Source organism: Misgurnus anguillicaudatus, chromosome 17 (genome assembly GCF_027580225.2).
Source record: "Misgurnus anguillicaudatus chromosome 17, ASM2758022v2, whole genome shotgun sequence".
NCBI classification, from domain to species: Eukaryota; Metazoa; Chordata; class Actinopteri; order Cypriniformes; family Cobitidae; genus Misgurnus; species Misgurnus anguillicaudatus.
The window spans coordinates 37,394,449-37,420,429 of NC_073353.2; the positions used below are offsets into that span (position 1 = coordinate 37,394,449).

A 25,981-nucleotide genomic window follows, 5' to 3' on the forward strand; every position below is an offset into this window, starting at 1 on the left:
AAGCAGGAACATTTGGCAAAAGCAATGCTCTTCATGCTTTAGAGTCGCTCATAACGTCCATCCAGCGTGACCGTCATTAAACCCATTATGACCACCGCTAGTCATACACAGAAGTCAAGCCAAACCAAACCGCTAATGAATATAGGAAACAGTGAATCAAGATACAACCATTGGCAAAACTACACAAAGCCCATTGATAATCTAGGTTGCCCATCTTGGGTATATATGTGTCTGCCAAAAATTCCCAAAATTGGTCTTCCGACCACATCTGATGTTTTTGTTAGTCCAGTACAAGAGCATGCGATCCAAACAGAATCGGAACATAAAAGATTTACAGGTAGGACAATTTCATGGATAAATTCCTCTTAACTACGATCAATATCATCTTGCACATGACATTCTTGTCTCCATCCTGTTGGGCAGTGTGCTGGAAAATACATCTAAAGATCAGACTGTGTAATAGTGCCATGGGGAGTGTTGTGATTTTGTTGCTCAGGCCTGACCCAGATGTTTAACCTTAACACTGTCTGCAAAATGTCTGTCTGGTCCTAAATCTCTCAACCACCCTCTGTATTTTGAAACTTTTCTCCTACATGGCTTTTAGCATTTTTTGTGTATACTTCAGTCGTTAGTTTTACTGAATTATCATTGCCTGAAGTGGACAAAAAAGGAAAAGAGCCATATCTAAGTATTACTAAGCAAAAGGCAGTCTCTTGTTTTTTTTATGATATTTTTGTAAACAGCAGGTTTTTGTACTGACTGTAAGGATTGGTTTCCCAGGATCAATCTGTAGAGCATTAGTAACAATGCCGAGCAATATTTTGGACTGTGCAACCGTACAAATCCTGAAAAACCACAATGGATAAACCTGCAATGTTTGTACATCAACAGCAAAGATTCATAATCACCAGGCTTACAGTGCCAAAGCAAACTCATTTTATATGGTCTTGCGTGCATGGAAAAACTACCTGTAGGCTTGTGTGGTCTATACTGGTTCTTAACAGGAGCTACTGTTATTAAAAAGCTTAGGGGGACAATGATCCTGTACAAAGGGTGTAGGGTGTTTTCCAAGTAGTATGGCTGATTTAATCTTGTTTCACAAGAATTGTCTCAGTGGTTTTTGCAATCTGCTGCCCAGTATGGTCCATTTTCACAACAACTTATGCAATATGAAAAACTCCTTCTATTGCGTGCCAACTTTGATCGTCCCAAACTGTCATTGTCATAACATGTACCAGTTAGTTACATGTATGTATACATTTGGTACCAATGTACCTATGAGGTACTAATATGAACTCTTTAGGTACAAAGTTGTACCCCAGTGACAGCTAGGGACCATTTTTTGACAGTGTAAATACTTTGATAAAAGTGGATATTTTAAAGCGACATTCCACTTTTTTTTGAAAATATGCTCATTTCCAGCTCCCCTAGAGTTAAACATTTGACTCTTACTGTTTTGGAATCCATTCAGCTGATCTCTGGGTCTGGCGCTAGCACTTTTAGCATAGCTTAGCATAATCTATTGAATCTGATTAGACCACTAGCACTACGCTAAAAAACAACCAAAGAGCCTCAATATTTTTCCCATTTAAAACTTGACCCTTCTGAAGTTACATCGTGTACTAAGACAGACGGAAAATTCAAAGTTAAGATTTTTAAGGCAGATATGGCTAGGAACTATACTCTCATTCTGGTGTAAAAATCAAGGACTTTGTTGATGTAACATGGCTGCAGGAGGCGTAGTGATATTACGCACTGTCCGAAAATAGTCCCCTGCAATTGAAAGTAACCAAGGGGACTATTTCCGGCTGCTGTGTAAAATCATTGCGCCTCCTGCAGCCATGTTACGGCAGCAAAATCGCAGCTTTTAATTTTCCGTCGGTGTTAGTACACAATGTAACTACAGAAGAGTAAGTTTTAAATAGGAAAAATATCGAAACTCTTTTAAATTTTTTAGCACGATGCTAATGGTCTAATCAGATTCAATGATTGTGCTAAGCTATGCTAAAAGTGTTAGCGCCAAACCCAGAGATCGGCTGAATGGATTCCAAAACGGTATGAATCAAATGTTTAACTCTAGGAGAGCTGGAAAATGAGTATATTTTCAAAAATAAAGCTTAAACCATAATTAAACATCTCTGAAGATGTAAATTAATAGCAGTAGTCTCTTAAAGGGGACATTTCACAAGACTTTTTAAATATGTAAAATAAATCTTTGGTGTCCCCAGAGTACTTATGTGAAGTTTTAGCTCAAACTACCCCACAGAAAATTTATTATAGCATGTTAAATTGCCACTTTATAGGTGTGAGCAAAAATTTGCAGTTTTGGGGTGTGTTCTTTTAAATGGAAATGAGCTGACAAAATGCAAATACTGATCGCCTTTATATGGTTTGTTGAAATTCATTAAATGGCAGTGCCATGGTTGGATAGTGGAGATTAAGGGAGGATATTATTATAATAAGATCCCCTTTTGACATCACAAGGGGAGCCAAATTTTAATGACCTATTTTTTTCCATATGCTTGCAGATAGGGATGCACCAAAAGGAAAATTATTGTGAGAAGCCAAATAAAATAAAAAACTCAGCCAAAGTCTTATTTTGCCAATTTTCTCACAACTGCACAAGTTACAATTTTAGAATGTCCTTTTTACTATATTTATTTCACATTATTTAACAATTATTTTTTTTTTAGGGCCTTTTTACACCTGTTCCATTCTCTGATCAGATAGATATAGATAGACTTGGTAAAACTGCCAGTTTCATTTAACCACATACATGAGTCTTGGGTAAACGGATATTAATTCGATCTTTCCAGCGCAAAATGCAAATAACGTATTCATTACGGTTGATCTTATTTACATTTTCTAGGTTGATAGAAATACTGGGGAACCAATTATAGCAACTAAACATGGAAAAAATCATGATACGTCCCCTTTAATGATTACGCAATTTAAAATATCATTCATCTCTGTAGCACAAACCGTGGGGGAAAGTGATGCTTTCATTAACCACAAATAAGGGCCACCTGACAGGATTACAGGGGCTTAGATCTGTCCAATGACGGGTGCTCAAATTGATCAAAAAGACTTGATTTAGTCCAGCCGGGCACGGTTCATCACATGACCACTTGCTGTAACCAATTCACAGAACACAAATTATAGCCCACTTTAGAAAATAGAGCGCAGGAATAAAAAACACAGGGAGTTTCCTAGCAGGAAAGCACAAATTGAGTGAACAGAGCCACCTTTAAACTGGCACATGGTTAAAATAAGCCCAGACGGTACTTATGTAAAACCAAGAATGTACTATTTCATTATAATTAATATCCCAAAGATATTTAACATTTATAGTGCAGTTATCCTCAACTAGCCTGATTCGATATCACTTGACTCACTACTGTAGAAACTAAGCGCATTTGTTTGTTCCCAAATTACAGCTGATGTACATTCAACTTTGTAAGTGGAAATTTTTATGGAGCGGCACTGTAAAAAATTATTATGCGCCTTAATGGATTTAATGAAATAAAATAAGTAAACTATATTTAACTGTTATTTAAATGACATTTGCATTAAAATAACAAAAGTGTTTGGAATGATATCTTATTTTTTACACCCTTGATTCAATAATGTATCTTTAAATAATTTTTTTATCTCAAACGATGAGAGAAAAACTTTATTGCCTACGATTCCTCTATTAAAGGGACACTCCACTTTTTTTGAAATAGGCTCATTTTCCAGCTCCCCTAGAGTTAAACACTAGAATTCAGCCAATCTTCGGGTCTGGCGGAACCACTTTTAGCATAGCTTAGCACAATCCATTGAATCCAGTTAGACCATTAGCATTGCGCTCAAAAATGACCAAAGAATTCCGATATTTTATTAATGACATTACACAGTACCCCAAAATAGTCCCCTGTTACAAAAAGGGTTTTCGAAAGGGTTACAAAACTATTTTCAGGCGCTGCGTAATATCATTGCTCCTGCTGCAACCATGTTATGGCAGCAAAGTCCATGATTATAACGCCAGAATGAGAGTATAGTTCCTAGCCATATTAGCATAGAAAATCCCAACTTTTGTTTTTCCGTCAGTCTTAGTACACGATGTAACTACAGAAGTTTTAAATAGGAAAAATATTGAAACTCTTTGGTCATTTTGAGCGTGATGCTAATGGTCTAATCAGATTCAATGGATTATGCTAAGCTAAGCTAAAAGTGGTACCGCTAGACCCGGAGAATGAATTTCAAAACTGTAAAAATCAATTGTTTAACTCTAGGGGAGCTGGAAAATGAGCATATTTTCAAAAAAGTGGAGTGTCCTTTTAAAGCAATAAATCTGTAACTTTAATACATTTCCTACAGATCAGCTGCCAAACCTCCCTTCACATAGCGGTTATCCATGATCGTTGTCTCCCCTCATCTTTAGGAAACCAAAACATTTTTTTCAACAAAATATTTGTTCCATAGCTTGGTTTAGCCATTAGGCAAACCATTAAACAAACAGAGACCGGAAGTTAAGTTCAGTCCAGACGCATAACCACGACAATGCACGTGTGTCCAATGAAACCACCTATACTGTAATAGTACTCAAAGCGTCACTACACCCAGAAGTTTTTTTTTTAACTTTAATGTGTGGTGACAAGTTTTAAAAATAAAATAAAATAAAATAAAATAAAATAAAATAAAATAAAATAAAATAAAATAAAATAAAATAAAATAACTTTATTAGTTCTCTTTTTATCACCTCTCAAATATGGGTAGGTTTCTTCAAAAACACCCAACTTTACAAAAATTGAATAATATCAGCTTTTTGCTCAAAGGACTTTTGATAGAGATCAGATTCAGAGCGATCTTTAAAACATACACAGAGTTATTTCTCTTTCACGTGAGGCGTTACTTCCGGGTTATAAGTTGCGGAAGTGCACCACCTGGTGGATAATAGCGGTGTTGCGGAAAGCCGGAAGTTCTCGTCATTGGCAGGGAAGCGTTTTCTCTTAATTGACGAGTTATCTCGTCAATGGCCGGGAAAGAGTTAAAAAGAGTCTTACCTTGTAGGCACTTTGGCCTGCAAAACGAATAAATGTAAAAGTTTGCTGATCTTAGAATTTCATCCAACCTGGTCGAGTTGGTTTTATTAAAAGCTGTTCTAACAAAACCATGCAAACACCAGCATTGCCAAGCTAGAAGGCTCAGGCCAGCATAAACCAGTTCAGAAACCAGTAATAAATCAGTAAACCAGCTTTTTGTTTCTCAAAGTCGGGGGAAGCACATCATTAAGCCCTGAATCCGAGGCGTCCGGTGGAGATGAGGGTGTGCCCACGTTGATTCAACGAATACGGCTCCATCCCTGCCAATGTGGTTGTCCGACCTCTCCTATGGGATCTTAAAATACTCAAGGCTTTGTTTTGCTGCAAGCTCTTTGCATTTAAAACAAGCCTCTCTCTGTTTCAGCTCAGCATCATGTGGGTGAAGTTGTAGTTTCACGTTTCACTGTCAGTAGCGCAGCAGAAAACACGCGGGCGCAGGATCACCCACCATTTGTCCTAAATCGCCCCTTTGACTATAATGTCTGTAAAACAGGTACACTAAGCATTTTTGAAAGCTTTTATGTGCATTTCTGTGGGCCACAGATTTATATCCCAATGAAAATTCCTGAAACCGCACAGTTAAAGAGGCGTTTTGTCAATATACCATGTGCATGTCAGACTAATGATGGGAAAAATTGCCTGTTCTGTGTTGAGTACATACAGATTTAGTAACTGACCCCACAAAGTTCAACTGCTTACAGAACAGTGACAATGTAGATCAAATCTCTCCTCAAACACAGTGCAGGGCTACAGGAACAAAGGCAACCACAAACGGGAGGAGCTATGAAACCCCATATACTGTAACTGTACTGTACATTGTATATATTGTCTGCTGCCCCCTACTGGTGCCATAAAGGAACTGCATGTTCTTAAAACCAACATGACAGAAATAATAAATCAGCTTTCCATTGATATGTGGTTTGTTAGGATAAGACAATATTTGGCTAAGATACAACTATTTAAAAATCTGGACTATGAGGGTGCAAAAAAAGCCCTTTGCCACACATATGTAATTATAAATACATTTCTGATATATTTGCAGTAGGAAATGTATTAAATACCTTCATGGAACATGATCTTTACTTAATATCCTAATGATTTTTGGCTTAAAAAATATATAATTTTGACCCATATAATGTATTGTTGGCTATTGCTACAAATATACATGCGACTTATGACTGGTTTTGTGGTCCAGGCTCATAAATTATATTTACAATTATTCATGCATTTATGGAATTGACAGATACTTTTATGCAAAGTGACTTTTAATGCATTCAGATTTCTTTTCACACTGCAAAAAATGATTTTCAAGAAAAAAAATATCGTTTTTTTTGTCTTGTTTTCAGTAAAAATATCTAACAATTCTTAAATTAAGACGCTTTTCTTGATGAGCAAAACGACCCAAGAAAATAAGTCTAGTTTTTAGACCAAAAATATCAAACTTAAGTGATTGTGTGCATAAAACAAACAAACAAAACAAAAAATTCTGCCAATAGGGTAAGCAAAAAATTCTTGAACATTTTTCTTAAACACTAAATTCAAGAAAAGTTCAAGAAAAATTCAAGAAAAATTAGCTTACCTGATTGGCAGATTTTTTTGCTTGTTTTATGCACAAAATCACTTAAACTTGCTATTTTTGGTCTAAAAACTAGACTTTTCTTTTCTTGGGTCGTTTTGCGCAGTGTAAGAAAAAGCATCTTAATTTAAGAATTTTTTGATATTTTTACTGAAAACAAGACCAAAATACAAATAATTTTTTTTCTTGAAAATCATTTTTTGCAGTGCATCAGTATGTGCGTTGCCGGGATCAAACCCATGACCTTTTCATCGCAAGTGCAAAGCTAAGTTACAGATCTATTGCATTAATTTGGAAATTAACTGCAATACAATTCTTTCTCTCTCATCGTATGAGATTAAAATATTTTTAATTTAAAGGTGCCATAGAATCTAAAACTGTATTTACTTAAGCATAGATGAATAATAAGAGCTCTGTATATGGTAATGACATATCGTGAGCTTTAAACAAGTTTGCTTCCTCATTTTTATGTAAACCTCGTGCATGTTTACTAATGTGAGCTACTGGCATGAGCCTCGGCGCAAAGCCAATCAGACAGAGCTCTGCTAACATTGTTATTCATGACCCTTCCAAATAGGGCAAAAATAGACCATTTTATTTAAAGGACAAATCCTAGATTTGTAAATGGGCATGTAAAAAAATTTGGGATAATTTTTCCACGTAATAAAGTTACATACCTTACCACATATCAAAGACCGATTTAACACATTATTCTTTTTTATATTATTTTTTGGGGCATTTTGCCTTTATTTGACAGACAGTAATCAAGAGACAACAAGAAAGTAGAGGGTGGAGAGAGGGGCATGGCATCGGCAAAAGACCTCGAGCCGGGAATCGAACTCGGTTTGCCGGAAGTGCATGTGCAGCATATGTTGGAGCACTGTCCACTACACCATCGGCTCTGACTAATTTAATATATTATTCAATGCATTCTTTGGCAACTTCAAATATACACTTATTGAATCTACAGGTAAATGATTCGGTACCTTCCGACGACAGAGAAATCTAAAAAATATATAATAAGTCAACTCACGCTGAGGCAGCATGGAAAAGTTGGTATAGATATAATATATAATTTATCATGACCAAAAAATAAACACCTGCAACTCTGCACAGCTCTTAAAGGTCCTATTTTTTAAACCCTAGTTAGTGTGTAATGTTCCTATAATAGCATAAATAATACATGTAAAATGATAAAGTTCAAAGTTCACTGCCATTTATTTTGCGATTTATTTTATTTAACAAAATTCGCCTTTCAAAGCCTACAGCGAACGGCCGGTTTGGACTACAGCCCTCTACTTCCTGCTTTAATGACATCAGTAAAACAGTTTGTTGACTAAACTCCGCCCACAGGAATACGTCAGTCACCAGCTTTGGCTCAAACGGCTCTGCTAAGCTAAGCTGATATCGAATCACAACACACTTAACAAACTACACAATCAGATCTCATTAAGTATTTCTGAAGGAGGGACTTCATTAAACAAGGAAGACATCAGCACGTTTTGAGGACAGTGAAAACAGCGATATACAAATAAGTAAATTGTGTGAAAAATCAGAATTTTTGATATGTGAAACATGAACACATGTTATAATGTGCATTATAAACACAATCAAAGCTTCAAAAACACAGAAAGAAGTTTATTTTTAAATGGAACAACTGAAAGGATCATCTAGAAGACCTTGAAACAAATGCAGGATTATCTGATAACTTTATAAATTTGGAAATGAGTTATTCAAGCAGGCAGACAGATGTTTGGCCTGAAGATCCGATGCTGTTTGTCGAGGCGCAGCACACACAGCGCCTAAAATGGGAATGCTCAGTTCTGCATGCGTCCAGCACCTCAGAGCCAATTACAGTACGATATAAATGTGTTTGGTTAATGTCCAGGCGTGACTGACACAACAACTACATTTAATAAATAAAAGCTTCAAATTCATCTGAACATCGACAATTAGGGAAAACATTTGGCTGAACGACCGGTGTGTCAGACGCAACTATTACAACATACTACATTTACATATATGCATTTGGCAGACATTTGAAGCGACTAACAGCGCATTACAAGGTCTACATCTCATCAGCATGTGTGTTCCCTAGGTTCGAACCCATGACCCTTTGTGCTGCTAGGGCAATGCTCTACCACTGAGCTATAGCATGTGTGGTACGGTACAGAGGGCTGATGACCCCAAAACGAACACGCCTGTGACACCTGCCTTTCTCTCACGCTTTCTGTGGCCACCTGCAATGTTTCTGCTTGGTAAGAAAAAATGTAAACAGTGGAGGAGTTGTGCATTTCAGTGGCAATCTCCGTTTACATTTCACTAATGGAGGGTCTGTGCCTGTTTTCCGTCCCATGAGAAATCTACGGAAAGAATTCCAAAGATGGTTTTCAGCAAAAGAATTTGGATCTGTGAGAACACGCGGAGAGAAACATCTCAAAGCAAAACATTTGACCTGGGTAAACGCTAACAACGGGGCAGGACCCCTGAGGACCCCTACGAATGGAGACATCACATGTTGAGTCCTTTACATGTTGCATAACGCATGTTATGAAGAGGAGGGGTGGGACCCACAAGCCCTGGGCACCGAGTGTACAATATAAACAGATCAGCGAGGAGCACAGAAACGCAGCTCTGTTCAATGTCACCCGTCGCCCGGCATGCGTTTCACCTACTCATGGCCAATTAAGGCCAATATCATATTGTGCGGATACAGACGAAGTCCAGATGGCTCACGAGAATCAGACAGATATGAGTGGAAAGCAGAGAGGGAGAAAGTTGAAAGCTTTGCTTTCAAACAATGTAGAGAGCATGCTATTGAGATAACTCCAATGTGATAGCGTACATACTTTAATATAGTATAATCTTATTGAAATGATCACATAGGATAGGCAACAAAGGTAAAAGTAAGATCTATTTGGGGACGAATATCCAAAACATGCCCAGGTCCAATTTGACACCAAAGACTGTAAATGATAAATGAAGTGTTACAGTAAAAAGACTGCTGGAATACAATGGGTTAATCAGCCTATGTTAAAGGAATATTTCATTTTCTTAAAAGAAAAATCCAGATAATTTACTCACCACCATGTCATCCAAAATGTTGATGTCTTTCTTTGTTCAGTCGAGAAGAAATTATGTTTTTTGAGGAAAACATTGCAGGATTTTTCTCATTTTAATGGACTTTAATAGACACCAACAATTAATACTTAACTCAACACTTAACAGTTTTTTTCAACGGAGTTTCAAAGGACTATAAACAATCCCAAACGAGGCATAAGGGTCTTATAGCGAAACGATTGTCATTTTTGACAAGAAAAAAAAATACACTTTTAAAGCACAACTTCTTGTCTAGATCCGGTCGTGATACGCCAGCGTGACCCCACGCAATACGTCATGACGTCAAGAGGTCACAGAGGACGAACGTGAAACTCCGCCCCAGTGTTTACAAGTGTGTTGAAAGAGGACCGTTCCAACGTTGTTGTATGTCAACTGATACTAATTAATGTCTTTGTGTCAGTTTATTGTTTACAATGGTCCGCAAATGTGCGTTTTATATATGTAACACGTGACCTCCTTTAGGGATGGGTACCGACCTCGGTACTTTTATAGGCACCGACCGAATTGCGTCGGTACTACCCAGTATCGATTCACATAAAATCAATCGGTGCTCAATTTCGGTACCTGAGAGAACATGTCAGCGCGCCGTGTGAGTCTGGTACGTAGCGAAAGCGTGTGCGCGCGGGAGAGAGAGATGGTGTGGTAAGTGACACCCCTTTGCAAACAGAAAGCGATCTAACATGTGGTTAAATTTCACAAAGGATGATGCAGACAATGCTACCTGTAATATTTGTAACAGTAAGTGCAAGGTAAGCAGTGGTAATACATCCAAGCTGAGGAAGCACTTATTTAAACACAGTGTGTATTTAGAAGCACAGCTTATTAAGCTTATATAAAAGCTTATTAAGATGCGTTTTCGTCGATCGGATCACTAGTGGACGAGAGAGACAAATTCTGTTTACACCTGGTATTTAGCAACACCAGTCCGTCTCTTTTTTCCACTTTCGATCGGTCCTGTCCTGATTACTTTGAGTGGTGGTCCGTGGAGACCGCGGGGAAGTCCCTTTGCTTTCGTTTTAACGTAAGCTGGAGTAATGACGGGTTTAAATGCACACGAACTAATACTATGCTTGTGTTTTAAGTAAACATGCTGCACAGTGTTTTGTACATGAATATGTTGGAGCTTTCTCAGATTTTCCAGCACAATTAATGAATTAAGATCACACAACTTTCACGCGCTCGCGAAATGAAACTGCGGAAATCAGCCGCTTTTAGCTTTATCAATGAAAGCCTAAAGACTGTGTGTTCACGCTAAAAGTCAGAAATTACGTAAAACGTTGTCCTCAGTACCTCAAATTAGATAAATAGGAGGAGAGAAGGCAGTCCGTGTGGCTGTTCGAACACATTTAACCACATGCGGACCAAATGCCAATGCTGGCCAGATTGGCAATAAAGTATCTCTGTGTCCAGTCCTCTTCTACATCCTCAGAGCGAGTGTTCTTTACCGCTCTCTCATGGCTTTTACCTGAGAACGTTGACATGCTGATTTTTCTAAAAATCAACTGCTAGTATTGTTTTCAACATAAAAGTTTACTTTTATGTTGCTTTTAGGACGTTTATGTTCATTGATCATTTGTCTTACTTATATATTTTATTTATTTATTTTATTTATATGTAAGACATATGCCCTGGATGTTACAGGGATGTTTTTTTTTTGAAAAGATTGTGTGTATTATTAAACATTTCGAAATAAATAACAAAATGTTGAAAATGAGAGGTTTGGGCTTATTATGTCCACTGAAAGTCACTTAAGTCAGAGTAAAGTACCGAAAAAGGTACCGCTGGGTACCGGTATCGAATTCCAGGTACCGGCATCGGAACCGGTACCGGTAAAAATGTGAAAGGTACCCAACCCTAACCTCCTTACGTCACTACACATTTATGTTAGGTCGCACTGGACCGGACCTAGACGAGAAGTTGTGGTTTAAAAGTGGATATTTTTTATTTTTATTTTTTATTTTCGCTAGATAAGACCCTTATGCCTCGTTTGGGATCGTTTATAGTCCTTTGAAACTCCGTTGAAAAAAAACTGTTAAGTGTTGAGTTAAGTATTAAATGTTGGGCTCTATTAAAGTCCATTAAAATGAGAAAAATCCTGCAATGATTAATTTCTTCTCGACTGAACAAAGAAAGACATCAACATTTTGGATGACATGGTGGTGAGTAAATTATCAGGATTTTTCTTTTAAGAAAATTGAATATTCCTTTAAAGGTAATACTTTTACTACTACATGCAAAATACATTGCAGTTTATATTTTAAATATTATAAAAAAAATTATAATATCATTTTGCATTATATATACAGAATATGCATAAAAGTAATGAGAATTAGTGAGGCACTTAAAGGGGTCATATTATGATTTTTTTTTAAATATGCAAAATAAGTCTTTTGTGTCTATGAGGGTGTATGTGAAGTTTTAACTCAAAATACCCCACAGACCATTTATTATTACAAAATTACTACTTTTTTTTGTAGGTGTGAGAAAAATTGTGCCATTTCTGGGTGTGTCCTTTTAAATGCAAATGAGCTGATGAAATGCAAGCACTGATCACCATAATGGTGGTTTGTTGAAATTGAAACTCAATTGTGCTGTCAATGATTTCTCTCTCTCTTTTTTCTGCACTAAATCGCAGTGCCGTGGTTGGATAGGGCAGATTAATGGGTGATTAATTGTAATTGGACTTGCTACCTACATCACAAGGGGAGCCAAATTTTATTTACCCATTTTTTACACACTTGCAGTGAATGGTTTACCAAAACTAAGTTACTGGGTTGATCTTTATCACGTTTTCCAGGTTGATAGAAGCACTTGGAACACATAGCACTTAAATGTGAAAAAAGTCAGATTTTCACACTATGACCCCTTTAAATGTTAATTAAATAATGCAATGAATGATAAGCAAAAATGATTTTTTTGTGCTGTCTTATGATTGTGTGGTTAAATATAAACATGAGGACATAAAATTAAAGAGCACCTATTTCATTGCTAAAAACATCTATTTATTTTGTGTATTTGGTACATAACATTGTGTTCACGTGGTTTATGGTTCAAAAAACACATTATTTTTCCACATACCATTTCTGAAACCCATTGATTTTGTTTAAACTGTCCCTGATTGGCCAGCTAATCTGTAAATTGTGATTGGTCCGAATACCTCTGACGTCAGCAGGAAATGTGACGCTCCTTACCATGTTTGAAAGATTCGCGCACAATGCAATGCTATTACAGGCTGTGAGTCAAAGCGAGAGGAATTATGATAATGATCGTCGTGTCCACATCACTAATCCCAGGACTTAAACTGTTGCTTACAATCTGTGTGTTTGTTGTAGTCCAAGAAAATTAATTTACTTTGGAGACGATAAATCGCGTCATCAGTTTCTTTTGGGGGGGGGGGGGTGTACCTTTTGCATATCGTTACCATGTAGTAATACACACTTACACACCAAAGGAAATGTAAAATCGTGAATCGGACCATTGGTGCTCTTTAATATGCTTTTGGTCTGCTTGCTTCTGTATATACAATTAAAATTAGAAATGCCTTGAGGATAAAACTTGTTGTTCAGTTATTTGTAGCCTCATTAGAAATGTTTTAGATACGTTATGTCATGTTTATTTCAATGATAAATCTCCTGTAAGGCTTTTCTACCAAATATCCAAATTTACGTCTTTATTTGACTTTTGCTGTTATTAAAGGTCATCATCTCACAGATCTAACCAGCAGGCAGCCACTGCATTCAGCATTGCAGATTTGACCAAACATGGATTGAAAGCAGGTCTCTCACCGCAAAAACAGTCCTGAATTCGCAGAGAAGCCATTAAAGCGAGATGTTTTTAGTCTCACTGAGCTCAGCCACTGTAAACACTGTGAATAGCAGTGTGTACACATACACATACTGAAGTTAATACTGCTTCCAATTTTTATTTTATTTTTTTTTTTTGGGGGGGGGTGATGAATTGCATGGACATTAAAAGGTTTTGGCAAAAGTGACGCTCTGTAATGCTACCAAAAATGTATGCAATTTATCTGCCAACCAATAAAAGCTTCAGAGTGGCGAATATTTATGTTTTTTGGATTATTCTTTTGGGGAGGTGTATTCATCATGTTGTGAATACAGGGATTAAGCATGTCTCCCCCAAGAAGCACCCATCAGACATTAGCTACACAAAATAACAACATATTCATCATTACACATAGGAAAGATGATGATACTGTCTAGTCGAAGTTTCCTTTGTAAATACACCCTGTTGTTTTTAAGATCTCTGTTTATTTATCTACAGCAACTGTGAAGTGAAAGTGAAGTAATGACCAACCCATAGTTGGATTGTGACCTCATTTCTTAAACTCTGCGGACCCTGTACTGGGTCCAAAATTACTTATTATTACTTAATATAAAATATTCCTTTAATATTTAATGGTCTGTCAAGGACACAGTACCCCATGTGAGATACTGTTTGAAATCTTACAAGCTCTACTTTCTGCAGATATGCATCACTTTCACATATGTTTTACTGTTAGAAAGTTATTTACATTTGATTAACACTATCACCCCCCAAATTTTTTTTATATTATTTAATATTCACAGATTTCATCTTTTTCATATATGATAAACATGGGCAAGTCTTATATCAAACGAAAGCTTGCATTCTCAGGAATCGTTATTTTTGTTTTATTATCATCACATATCCAATAATTGTTGAATGAATAATGAGGTAAAAAATGGTCTTTTGTAAACGTATGTTAAACTTGAGCGTGAACTGCCTCAGATAGCACAGATAGCCACAAATGCTACACCATCTTAGGTCCTATTCTACAAAATGAGTACATTCACAGCATTTTCTTTGATTGTGTGCATGCATAATCCCTTGTTATTTATTATATGTGCAAAACAAAACAAAGTATTTTTATATGAAAAATGTATTTTCACACCCTTCAGTAAAATAAGAATAACTTTTGAATTCGATATGCTAAAGAAATCATTCTTTTTTGGGGTGTTTACTATCTGCTGCTGGTAACAACCAGAACTGTCTGCAGTCTACACAGACAGTGTTTACAACATAAAAAAAGAAAATTTGGTGGTTCATAAAAAACAACATAAATAATAATATTTGTCACAAACAGCAGCTTTTTATGTAAACTGTAAAATGATATAAAGATATTGCATTTATTCCAATGTATGTGGTTATGGGAACACATCAAATGTTTTTAGGCAGAAATTGAATGCAAAAATGGTATTATTCCTCCCTTCAGTTGAAATAGAATAACTTTTGCATAGATTATGATAGAGATAAATTTCTTTTTTCTCTGTAAGCTGACATTTGCTGAAATAAAAAAAAGCTGTCTGCAGGTTTCTGGACTCATGGCCAGAGTTATACACATTTAAATACAGACTTTAGAAAATAATCAAAAGCACCTTTTTATATTTGTGATTATTAGAGGACTGATAACACATACAACCATGTTTAGCACTTTCAACAGTGTTTTATGTCATTTCTAAGGGTTTCTTGTAAAATTATACCAAACTATTTTATGTACACCTCTGCATGTGGGTATGGGAAGCTTTTGAATTTGGGTAGGCCAAATCCTGGCGGTAATTCCCGAAATAACCTCAGAGTGTGACTGGTTAACACATCCAGTAAGTAGCGAACACACACACCCAGAGCAGTAGGCAGGTATCATGCAGCGTCCAAGGAGAAATGCGGGACCTCAAGTCATAACCTGCCGGCCATGAGACTCGAACCAGGTTACAAACCTGACTTTCTAATTGTTGGGCGCGACTGCCCACAGACATGCAGAACAAGACTGATTCTTTAGATATGAGACAACGCAAATATGCCAGAAGGTGGCAAACCTTCAAAATTTCAATAAAAAAAAATTCAGCAAGGTAAACCTCACAAAAGTTTAAGAGTTGGTTAATTCGTATGACTTAGTATGATGTTAATTGTGCAAAAACAATAAACAATAACAAAACCCCACCTTTAACCTCACCCCTAACCCCAACGTCACAGGGGCCAAGGCAAACATTTACGAATATGATCGTATCTTATAAAATAAGTACAAATCTCTATCCTCAAACGTCTGGTTTTAGGGCCTCTGCTGAGATTCTGACAGTCCCACATACCTGCATTCACTTATAAACATAGCTTGTACTACAATCAGATACTTTATCTTGTGAGCAGTCGGTGGAGAGAAAGAATAAACCAAACCCTTTCCAACTGATGAAAGCCAAAAGTTCCCTGAAAAACAACTAAAAATATGTTTTCCATTCGAGGACGCTATGTACAACAAGAGTCTCTTTAGTAATGCGGGTAGAATAATGATGGACTTTGGCTTGCAGCGCGAGGCTAAGCGTACAGAGGAGGAGGAAGAAAAGATCTCTGAGCCCAAAAGCACAATTCCAACCAAAAAAGGAATGTTGTGTTTGCTATCGCTCATTCTTTGATATTCCCTTGGCTTATGTAAGTCTTGGGAGAGCTTTGAACTAAAGACCTCAAGCTATTATTTCCTTCTTATAAATATTAATGCTTGTGGGACGATACTTTCAGGACTCCAAAACAGAAGAAATCTCTTATCATTAATCTGATTAAGAAAGGCGCATTCTTACTGAGGACTGTTCCAGAAAAAACAAGAAAAAAGGGTCAGGAAATAAAACCAGAGCTCTTCTTACCAGTTCATAGTTGGCAACAGGAACACACGGGCTTGAAACCTGAAACACATGAAGGACACACATGTGAGGCCTGTGACATTAAAAGGAAATTTTGGGTTGAATACAAGATCGGCTGACATCATCATTTGTGGCATAAGGTCAATAACAACTAGTGCTGCACAACATCGAAACTGAACTTCATAATCAAAAAAGCTTCATTGCCAGGCGTTCTGCACACAGAACTGTCAAGAAGGCACATTCAATCTTAGCTGATCCATACCACCCCCTACACAGCTGCTTCGTTTGTTGCTGTCGGATCGCAGATTCAATCTGCCTAAATGCAGGACTTACAGACACAAAAACTCTTTTGTGTCTGTTAGTCACAAAGACTTTACAGAACTTTACAGAAAAATTAAGAGCTCATACACCACCTCCATCAAAAATGAGACCAATATGACAAAATGTGTGGCTTTATTCCTCAATATCTCACGTGAGATCAAGAAAGAATCTGTCTGTATTTCTGTCTGTCTGCCTGCCTGCCTGTCTGTCTCTGTTTGTCTCTTTGTCTATGTCTGTCTGTCTGCCTCCCTGTCTACCTATCCCTCCATCTATCTATCTGTCTGTCTGTCTGCCTGCCTGTCTGTCTGCCTGCTTGCGTCTGTCTGTCTGCCTGCCGGTCGGTCGATCTCTGTCCACTCGTCTACCTATCCCTCCATCTATCTATCTATCTGTCTGTCTGTCTGCCTGCCTGTCTGTCTCTGTTTGTCTCTCTGTCTATGTCTGTCTGTCTGCCTGCCTGTCTGTCTGTCTATCTGCCTATCTCTGTCTGTCTGTGTACCCATCCATCTATTTATCTATCTGTCTGTCTGTCTGCCTGTCTCTGTTTGTCTGTCTGTCTGTCTATCTGTCTGTCTGCCTGTCTGTCTGTCAATCACTGTCTGTCCATCTACCCATCCATCTTTCAATCTGTCTGCCTGTCTGCCTGATTGTCTCTGTTTGTCTGTCTATGTCTGCCTGTCTCTGTTTGCTTGTTTGTCTGTCTGTCTGTCTATGTCTGTCTCTCGATCTCTGTCTGCCTATCTCTATCTGTCCGTCTACCCATCAATCAATCTATCTATCTATCTGTCTGTCTGTATGTATGTATGTCTGTCTGTCGATCTCTGTCTGCCCGTCTACCCATCCATCCATCCATCCATCCGTCTGTCTGTCTGCCTGCCTGTCTGTCTATCTCTGTCTGTCCGTCTACCCATCCATCTATCCATCTATCTGTCTGCCTACCTGTCTCTGTTTGTCCGTTTGCCTGCCTGTCTGACAATCTCTGTCTGTCCATCTACCCATCCATCTAGCAATCTGTCAGTCTGTCTGTCTGTCTGCCTGCCTGTCTCTGTTTGTCTGTCTATGTCTGTCTGTCTCTGTTTGTTTGTTTGTTTGTTTGTTTGTTTGTTTGTCTGTCTGTCTGTCTGTCTGTCTGTCTGTTTCTGTTTCTGTTTCTGTTTCTGTTTCTGTTTCTGTTTCTGTGTCTGTATGTCTGTCTGTCTGTCTGTCTGTCTGCCTGCTTGCCTCTGTTCGTCTGTCTGTCTATGTCGGTCTGTCGATCTCTGTCTGCCCGTCTACCCATCCATCCATGTATCTGTCTGCCTGCCTGCCTGCCTATGTCTGCCTGTCCGTCTATCTGTCTACCCATCCATCTATCTTTCTGTCTGTCGTTCTTTTTCTGCCTGTGTACCCATCCATCCATCCATCCATCTATCTGTCTGTCTGTCTGCTTGCCTGCCTATCCATCTACCATCCATTCATCCAACCATCCGTATGTCTATCTGTCTCCCTGCTTTTCTGCCTATCTCTGTCTGCCAACTACCCATCCATCTATCTGTATGTCTTTCTGTCTGTGTCTGTCTGCCTGTCTGTCGATCTGTCTGCCCGTCTACCCATCCATCCATCTGTCTGTTTATCTCTGTCTGTCCGTTAATCCACCTACCCATCTATCCATCTATCTCTGTCTGTCTGCCTGCCTGTCTATGTGTCTGTCAGATTTTTGCCAAAAAGGTTTTTGCACTTACAGGATTTCTCACATACCAATGAAATAACTACAGTGACTAAAGTGAAATGAATTTTTTTTTTGTGAAAAAAATGATTGCCTTCAGCCTCCGTGACCCTACATTGGGTTTGGTGTGTGGGGTTAGCGGTGGGATGTCATTATGGTCTTTTTTCTAATAAACATACTGGTAAATAACCGTAAATAACCTTTTGTTTACAATTCATATGCATTAGCAAACTCATAAAATATGTTCCAATTCTTATGAGATCATGCTGGTACACCTGTGCAAAGAGTAATGGTTATGTTGAAATAAAATTATTCAATTGAGATTTACATTCCTATACTATAGAAATTCATCATCTCATAATACTGCTGCTAAATAAACTAAATAAAGTGCATGAAAAAGTCTTCATTGAGCAATGTGCACAAACTTCTAAACAGGTCTTTGGTCTTTAAAAAAAAGTCATGTTATGTGTCTCCTTTGCCAGTAAACCCATTACTCTTTAATGTGAAACGGAACAGCTGCACAAAAACAACTGGTTTTCACAGTTTCTTACACAGGATAAGAAAGTCAATGATGATCAAAGATGATTTGATTTGTCTGAACTGAAGATCTGCTGAGGTCTATAATAGGATTTTAGCCCGGATCACTGCCACAACCAATATTCCTGAATCCTACAAACAAATGAGCTCTGTGCTTCAAAAACAGGATGGTGGACTATAATCGAGAACATTTATAAATGACTCTCAAAACTGATTATGAGAAATTTGAGTAACACAAAAAATACCTATATATTTATTTATTTTTCCCAAAACTTCACTGTTTCAAAGGCAAACGTGGAAAATAGAGTCAAATGCAACTTAGGTCAAATCTCATCTGTGTGATTCCAAGGACAACTATTTATGAATTCCCAGAGTTCAGCCGTGTCTTTGCAAAATTTGATTCAGATGAAAGCGAGGAATTTGACCGGTCTGGAAGCCATCAGTTTAGACCATTTGTTTTGACAGCTGAATATATAGATGTGTTCAGTCTAACCATCTGGCTATTGTGTTATAGTCGCTCATTGTGTTCAAGTTGTTCATTTAATTACCTCAAGGAATGTGAAGAAAGTTTTGGGATTGATCAATGAACCTGACAAAACAAGTTTACAGTTTAAAAGTTGCCCTGCTTTTACAATCACTACGTATCTCATTAGTTGTGTTTGCTAGGCGAAGTCCTCATATTTGAATGGGATGTTTTCTCATTCATCTGTGATTTGAGACATTAGACATGATTAGTACTGCTGTTTGAGTGGATTGTGTTATTCCAGCTGTGGAAGTGAAGCCATAAAACACACAAACACTGAAAAGCTTTCGTTTCTCGTCATAGGTCTGAGCATATCTAAACACAAACACTGGAACAACCTCAGGAAACAGATAAGAGCGACGCTCCAAACTCCAGCTAACTGACATCCCATAATGTGTGTTTTTATCTCAGGATTCCAGACTGGTTGGACAAACATAGACAAACTGCAGAATATTGAAAAATAAATCTTAACATGTGGCAAAACATTTCAAGCAGGGTACAAAAGCCGTCTCTTGCACTCAGACCTGGAAAAATATGCAGTTTTTCTGTAAAACAAAGAAACGTTGATAGTGCGCACATTAAAGTTATTTCTGTGCCACTAGCGTCACCAAATGGAATTGCAAAAATAATGCGATGGGTCGTTCAAGACGCTCAAAACAAACTGAGCCCGGTGTTTATAATTTTCAGGGACAGCAATGCACAACTGGCTTATAAGAGAAGGTCAAAGTAAATTTCACACTTCATCTTTAATGCTTTTGTACAAAAGGTCAGGTTTGCCAGCCTCCATTGAAGAACGCAAGATGCACTGAATGGGTCTTTAACAGGGTGTCCATGGTGGTATTACCAGGGTCCACCAAAATATCGCTTAAATTAAAAATATTTTTTTCTGAAAATATGAATTAGGCCTCTAACAAAAATGCATTAAAGGTCACCTAAAATTACAAATTCACTTTAAAGGGGACATTTCGCAAGACTTTTTTAAGACGTCAAATAAATATTTGGTCTCCTTAGAGTACACATGTGAAGTTTAGCTCAAAATATCATATAGCTTATTTATTATAACATGTTAAAATTGCCACTTTGTAGGTGTGAACAAAATGTGCTGTTTTGGGGTGTGTCCTGTTACATGCAAATGAGCTGATCTCTGCACTAAATGGCAATGTTGTAGTTGCATAGTGCAGATTAAGGGGCAGTTTTATCCGCTTCTGACATCACAAGGAGAGACACATTTTAATGAAACATTTTTTAACATGCTTGCAGTGAAAGGTTTACCAAAACTAAGTTACTGGGTTGATCCTGTGTGTGCACACATCCACCCTGTAATGATAAAAATATGTCCACTCCTTTTCTTTAAATTTCCTTAAATCCTCAGCAGTCTCATGAGACAAGCTGTTTTCGTTTTCTCAGTGATGTCTAAAGACAAAAGTTAGGTCATAATATCTTTTTAATCTTCTTTACATAACTAATTACAGTACGTTCGTTATGAACAATGAAGTAAGGTGACGGTCTTAATAAAAATGGGGTATGTTTTCGACGTAGATAACAGTAAATGGAGGGAAGCAGCAGCTCATTTGCATTTAAAGAGACACACACAAAAACAAGACTTTTTCCTGCACACCCAAAAACGGGGATTTTCAAAATGGTATAATAAATGATCTATAGGATGTTTGGACCTGAAACTTCACAGGCACTTCTTGGGGACACCTAAGACTAATATTACATCTTGCAAAATTGCCATATTAGTTCAAATACTACTAATAAAAATTGATTAAAACTTGATTCAAATGAAAAACTTTCCCATGTTAAACTAAAATGTAATGTAGTATGGCAAAAATTATTTTTACATCTTTGCAACGTAACCATCATAACAAAGTATATAAACCCAGTCTTAATTTGATGTACTGGGGTGGTCCCTGCTTATCCTCCCCATCCATTAAGGCGTCCTTGGCATGAAAAGGGTTAAAGACTTGGGGAGCATTCAATCATACTTGATCATCAGGTTTTGGGCAGACGTATAGATCAGTGCATGCAGTCAAAAAAAAGAAAAAGCTGGACATACCAAATGTTTGGTAGTCGTGGAATTTAACTTATTAACTAATTTATTTAACAATGATTGTTCGTTTATATTAAAATAAGATTCATACAAAACTAAAAGTGTGGACAGAACCCTTTTCTCTAGCAGTCTTTTAATTTCTTTAACCACATTTTTGATCTTCTAAGACTACTTGAGCTTTATGTCCGGTTGAAATACGGCCACTGGTCTTTCTCCATCATCAACCGTCTCTCTCTCTCTCTCTCTCTCTCTCTCTCTCTCAATATTTTCTGACCCAACATAAATATCTACATTATCTTCCATTTGCAGATCCTCTTTCTTTTCTATCTCCATCCAGTACACTGTACCACTTGAAAATACTTCACTGATACATGCCAATCTCATCTTTATCAGAGTTATAAGCCATTGGCCAATCATCTATCACAGGCCTGGTGTATTTCTACGTTGGATTCCACTACCTGGTCTGACTCGGCCCGCAGGCACCTGCTGTTGACAGCTTGTCCACCTGCTATCCAGAACTAACAAACACCTTATGTTTGCCCTGAGATCTGGCCCGACCCAGCATGCCTTCATGCCTGTGAAAACGTCTGGAATGTTTGAAACGGAGCCCTGACTTCTGAGATCTCTCAGAGGTCACTATGAAGGGCAAAAGGAGGGTCTGGCCATAGCCACTGTTCCCCATATATTTACCATTATATGTTGTTTAGGGATGTAATGGTATCAAAAATTCATGGTACGGTAGTATTTCGTATGATGCCCACGTTGCGGATTTACTCACACTCGTTTGTTGTATGTCCATTACATTTTGTCCTTTCTCGTTTCTTGTCACAGCGAACGCAAACTTTTTCCACACATCAGATTTAAAATTTGCGTTTCTTTTGCTTCTGCCATTGTTGCTCCACTTGTAGAGAGGCATCAGAGTGGCACGCATGGGATTATGGGAATTGTAGTTCCCGCGTCCCTCCACTCGCACACTGAGATGCTACCCTTTAAAAAGATCCTAATATGTACCAATATGTACCTTTGAGGAACTAATATGAACACTGTCTTTTTGTAAGAGAAAAGCAAGTGCAGGTGTAATGCCTAGCTTACATATATATCTTGCTGCTTGTTACGCCTATGACGCCCTAAAATGCTACTAACTTGGGCAGCTCTCTATGTTTTGGAAAATGGACTGGAAAAGAGCCATTGTGTTGCACAACTTAATCCAACAGAAACAAAGCACCACAGTCAAACGGCCGCGGTGTTGTCTGAATAATCACGCTTCATCTAAAGGAATTTTCAAACCACCACAACTTGGATTGATGACAAAGACAATCAGTGTAACCTTTCTAAAACTAGAAGTCAAAAAAACAAAAACTTGGATTCAACAAGAATTTGTCTGGTTGGTCTTCAGGACGACTAATCAATCAGGCTTCTCAAAAAATCTTTCCAAACATCTTGTTGGAAACACAAAGCTGTAGTCAGTATCTCTCCACGGGGGAAAAAAGCGAAACAAGAGCGAGGGGAGAGAGAGTGCTGATAACGCTGAAGTACACAAATGAATATTACATAATGAACGGTAATTGTGTTTTTACATTCTTTACATGCTTGTGTTAACAAGATTAAAGTGAGATCTGCAGAATCCAGACAGCAGCCCGTATCACATGTGCAGGGAGGTCCGCTGCTGAAGTTTTCTCTAACGGATACCCTGTGAACATCACATGCTACCTGTACTGACTATTATCTGGGTCTTCTTTCAAGCAAAATGCAGTTCAATCCAAAATACTGAATTCAGTAGGCAAATATCTAAACTCATGTCAATCTAAATCTATATTTTCTTTCACGAAACAAAAAGATTTTTACAAAAGGTATGTGTGTCTAAATTAAAGGTTCAGACATTCAGCTTTAGTGTTCACTAAAAAACAGAATAATGCTACAATACAACATAAAGGCAAAAAATAATAAATGTAATAAATAAAAATAATAAATAAAACATTAGTTAATAAAAATTGTCCCAATACTAATGAATGGCACTGTATATTTGTTACCAGTATGTATCTTTGAGGTAGAGGAGAGCAGGGGCGAAAGTACAATTTTTAGAAAGTTGAAATGTTTCCATTCAGATATGTAAATCAACATGTATAAATTGCTATTAGTTAATTAATGGGGAGATAACCGAGAATCGAATCGAAATCGAATCAGATTGATAAAATGAATCGTTAGATTAATCGATGGATCGAAAAAATAATCACTAGATTAATCATTTAAAAAAAATATTGTTTATCCCAGCTCTACAACCAACAGTACAAACTTAAATTGTTGAAAAAAAAAATCAACAGTTTGAACACTATGAAAATGAAATTAAATCAAATTAGAATAAAATTTAAAGTGTATGTTGCAGGTTAACCACCACTGTCGATTAATGGGTACATAAATCACTCAAGATATGTGTATAATTTTTAAAATGTCTCAAAAATGGTCTTAAAGACCACTTTTTTTACGTTTTTGGTATTAACGGTTTTTTTAACGCAATTCTGCGATGACGTCACGTTGGGGAGAAGTGGAGAAAGACTCAGCCAGAGCCATAGAGATAGATGAGACATTTATTGCTGTTTAATACTTACGTATATAATTTGGAAATCATATATACATCGTAGGAAATATATAATGTGTTATACTGCAAAGTTACCTTGCTAATTATTATTTATGATATATGTGGAGATAAATAAAACTTCGCAAATCTGCTGATTTGATCCATTCATGTCCTGACCACCAGGCTAGAGATTTTTAAACATCCTTAATCCACACTTACTAGTCTATCAAATAATATCTCAAATATATTGTTTTGTGAAATAAAAGGATGCTTTGTTATATTGTTTATGCGATCATAATGAATCACACAATCATTTTATACGCAGCAGCAGTCAGCAGCTGCAGCATACTCGGATCCGACCGCATACATACTGTAATAAACAGGCGTTCGGCGGCTTTTTACATCACGACAGGCTAAGCCATTTGAGGAGGAACCGCTCATTGATCACCGTATTTTTATAAATCCTGTACATGTTTGGACCTGCCGAACAGGTTGAGCACTTTTACATACTTTATTGAGCAGAGAGGCTGCCTGCACAGTTTGACCAGCGGGCTGCGGGAACCGGCACACATCACGCCGCCAGACGGTGTTGCTAATATAACTCGAAATGTATAACTATTAGCAGATCGGCCCGGGAAAGTCCCGACTCTCTCGATTGCCATTCCGCTACTGGCTGTAAGAAAGTGAGTGCGTTTGGGTCGCTGGTCCCGTGCTTCACTCACCTTCCAGGATTAGAGACATGCTGCCAAAACCGTTTGTGCTGAAGATCGCATAAAGTTACACCCATTTCAGGCAGGATCATGGACCCACTCAAGCCAACATGCACGAGTATGTTAATTGTTTGTTTACTTTCTACACGAAGATATGCTAACCTTGTGTTATCTGGCTGTCTTCCTATCTCACTATACTAGCCTATCCATCTGTCTGTCTGTCTATCTATCTGTCTATCTATCTGTCTATCTATCTATCTATCTATCTATCTATCTATCTATCTATCTATCTATCTATCTATCTATCTATCTATCTATCTATCTATCTATCTATCTATGTATGTATGTATGTATCTATTATCTGCGCTATCAGAACTGTACTTTACTCGTCTTTCTATAGTCATTCTCAATGCTCTCAAGGCGGCTTTGGTCAATTCTCTCCCCAGCGTGACGTCATACAGTGCGTTGTGAGGAAAAGGAGAATCATTGCAAATTGCTGTACTTTTTCATACTTTTTCGGGTTTTGTGATACCCAACAACATAAAATACAATGGATAACAGTTTAAATGTTTATTATCAACAAGCAAATTGCACAAATTCGTTGAAAAATTTTACCTGCAAAACGCCCTTTAATTTCAACATATACAACAGTATTAGGAGCGGGACAAAAGTAACAAGTGTTACTTTTAACCCGACAGGATCTCCTCGTTTAAACCCGATTTACTATTTTGACAAATTTAGAGAGGTCAAACTTCAGGATGTGTTAGGGCACTAAATAACCTATAGATTGATCAGTACTTCAACACATGAAACCAGAAACACAACGCGTTATAAGAAAAAAATAACCACTTTAGGAATTTACTTATCATGGTTGACAACACCTTTCTGAATTCTACACGTGGAAAACGGTGAGTAAATAACGCAATATTTGTCAGCTCTATCAATGGTTGTGTTCCTAAGATGCTGCCGTTTTTTGGGATGCAAATGTTATCAGGGCTTGGAGAAAATCACTTTGTTATTTTCGTCCCGCATTACTTTTGCCCCGGTTCTCCGCTACTAATATGCACCCTTTATGTACAAATGTGTACTTTTTAAAGCCCCACAGACCTTTT

General features: G+C 37.6%; 1 protein-coding gene across 13 annotated transcripts in view; it reads right to left on the bottom strand.

The window, feature by feature from the left end:
• The window catches only part of tns1b (tensin 1b), a 282,589-nt gene that overhangs the window by 94,043 nt on the left and 162,565 nt on the right, over positions 1-25,981 (bottom strand). For all 13 annotated transcript variants that reach the window (XM_055215157.2, XM_055215158.2, XM_055215155.2 and 10 more), the window contains one exon: positions 16,449-16,487. In XM_055215157.2, the coding sequence (XP_055071132.2) occupies positions 16,449-16,487 (39 nt within the window). The remainder of the gene's footprint in view (positions 1-16,448; positions 16,488-25,981) is intronic.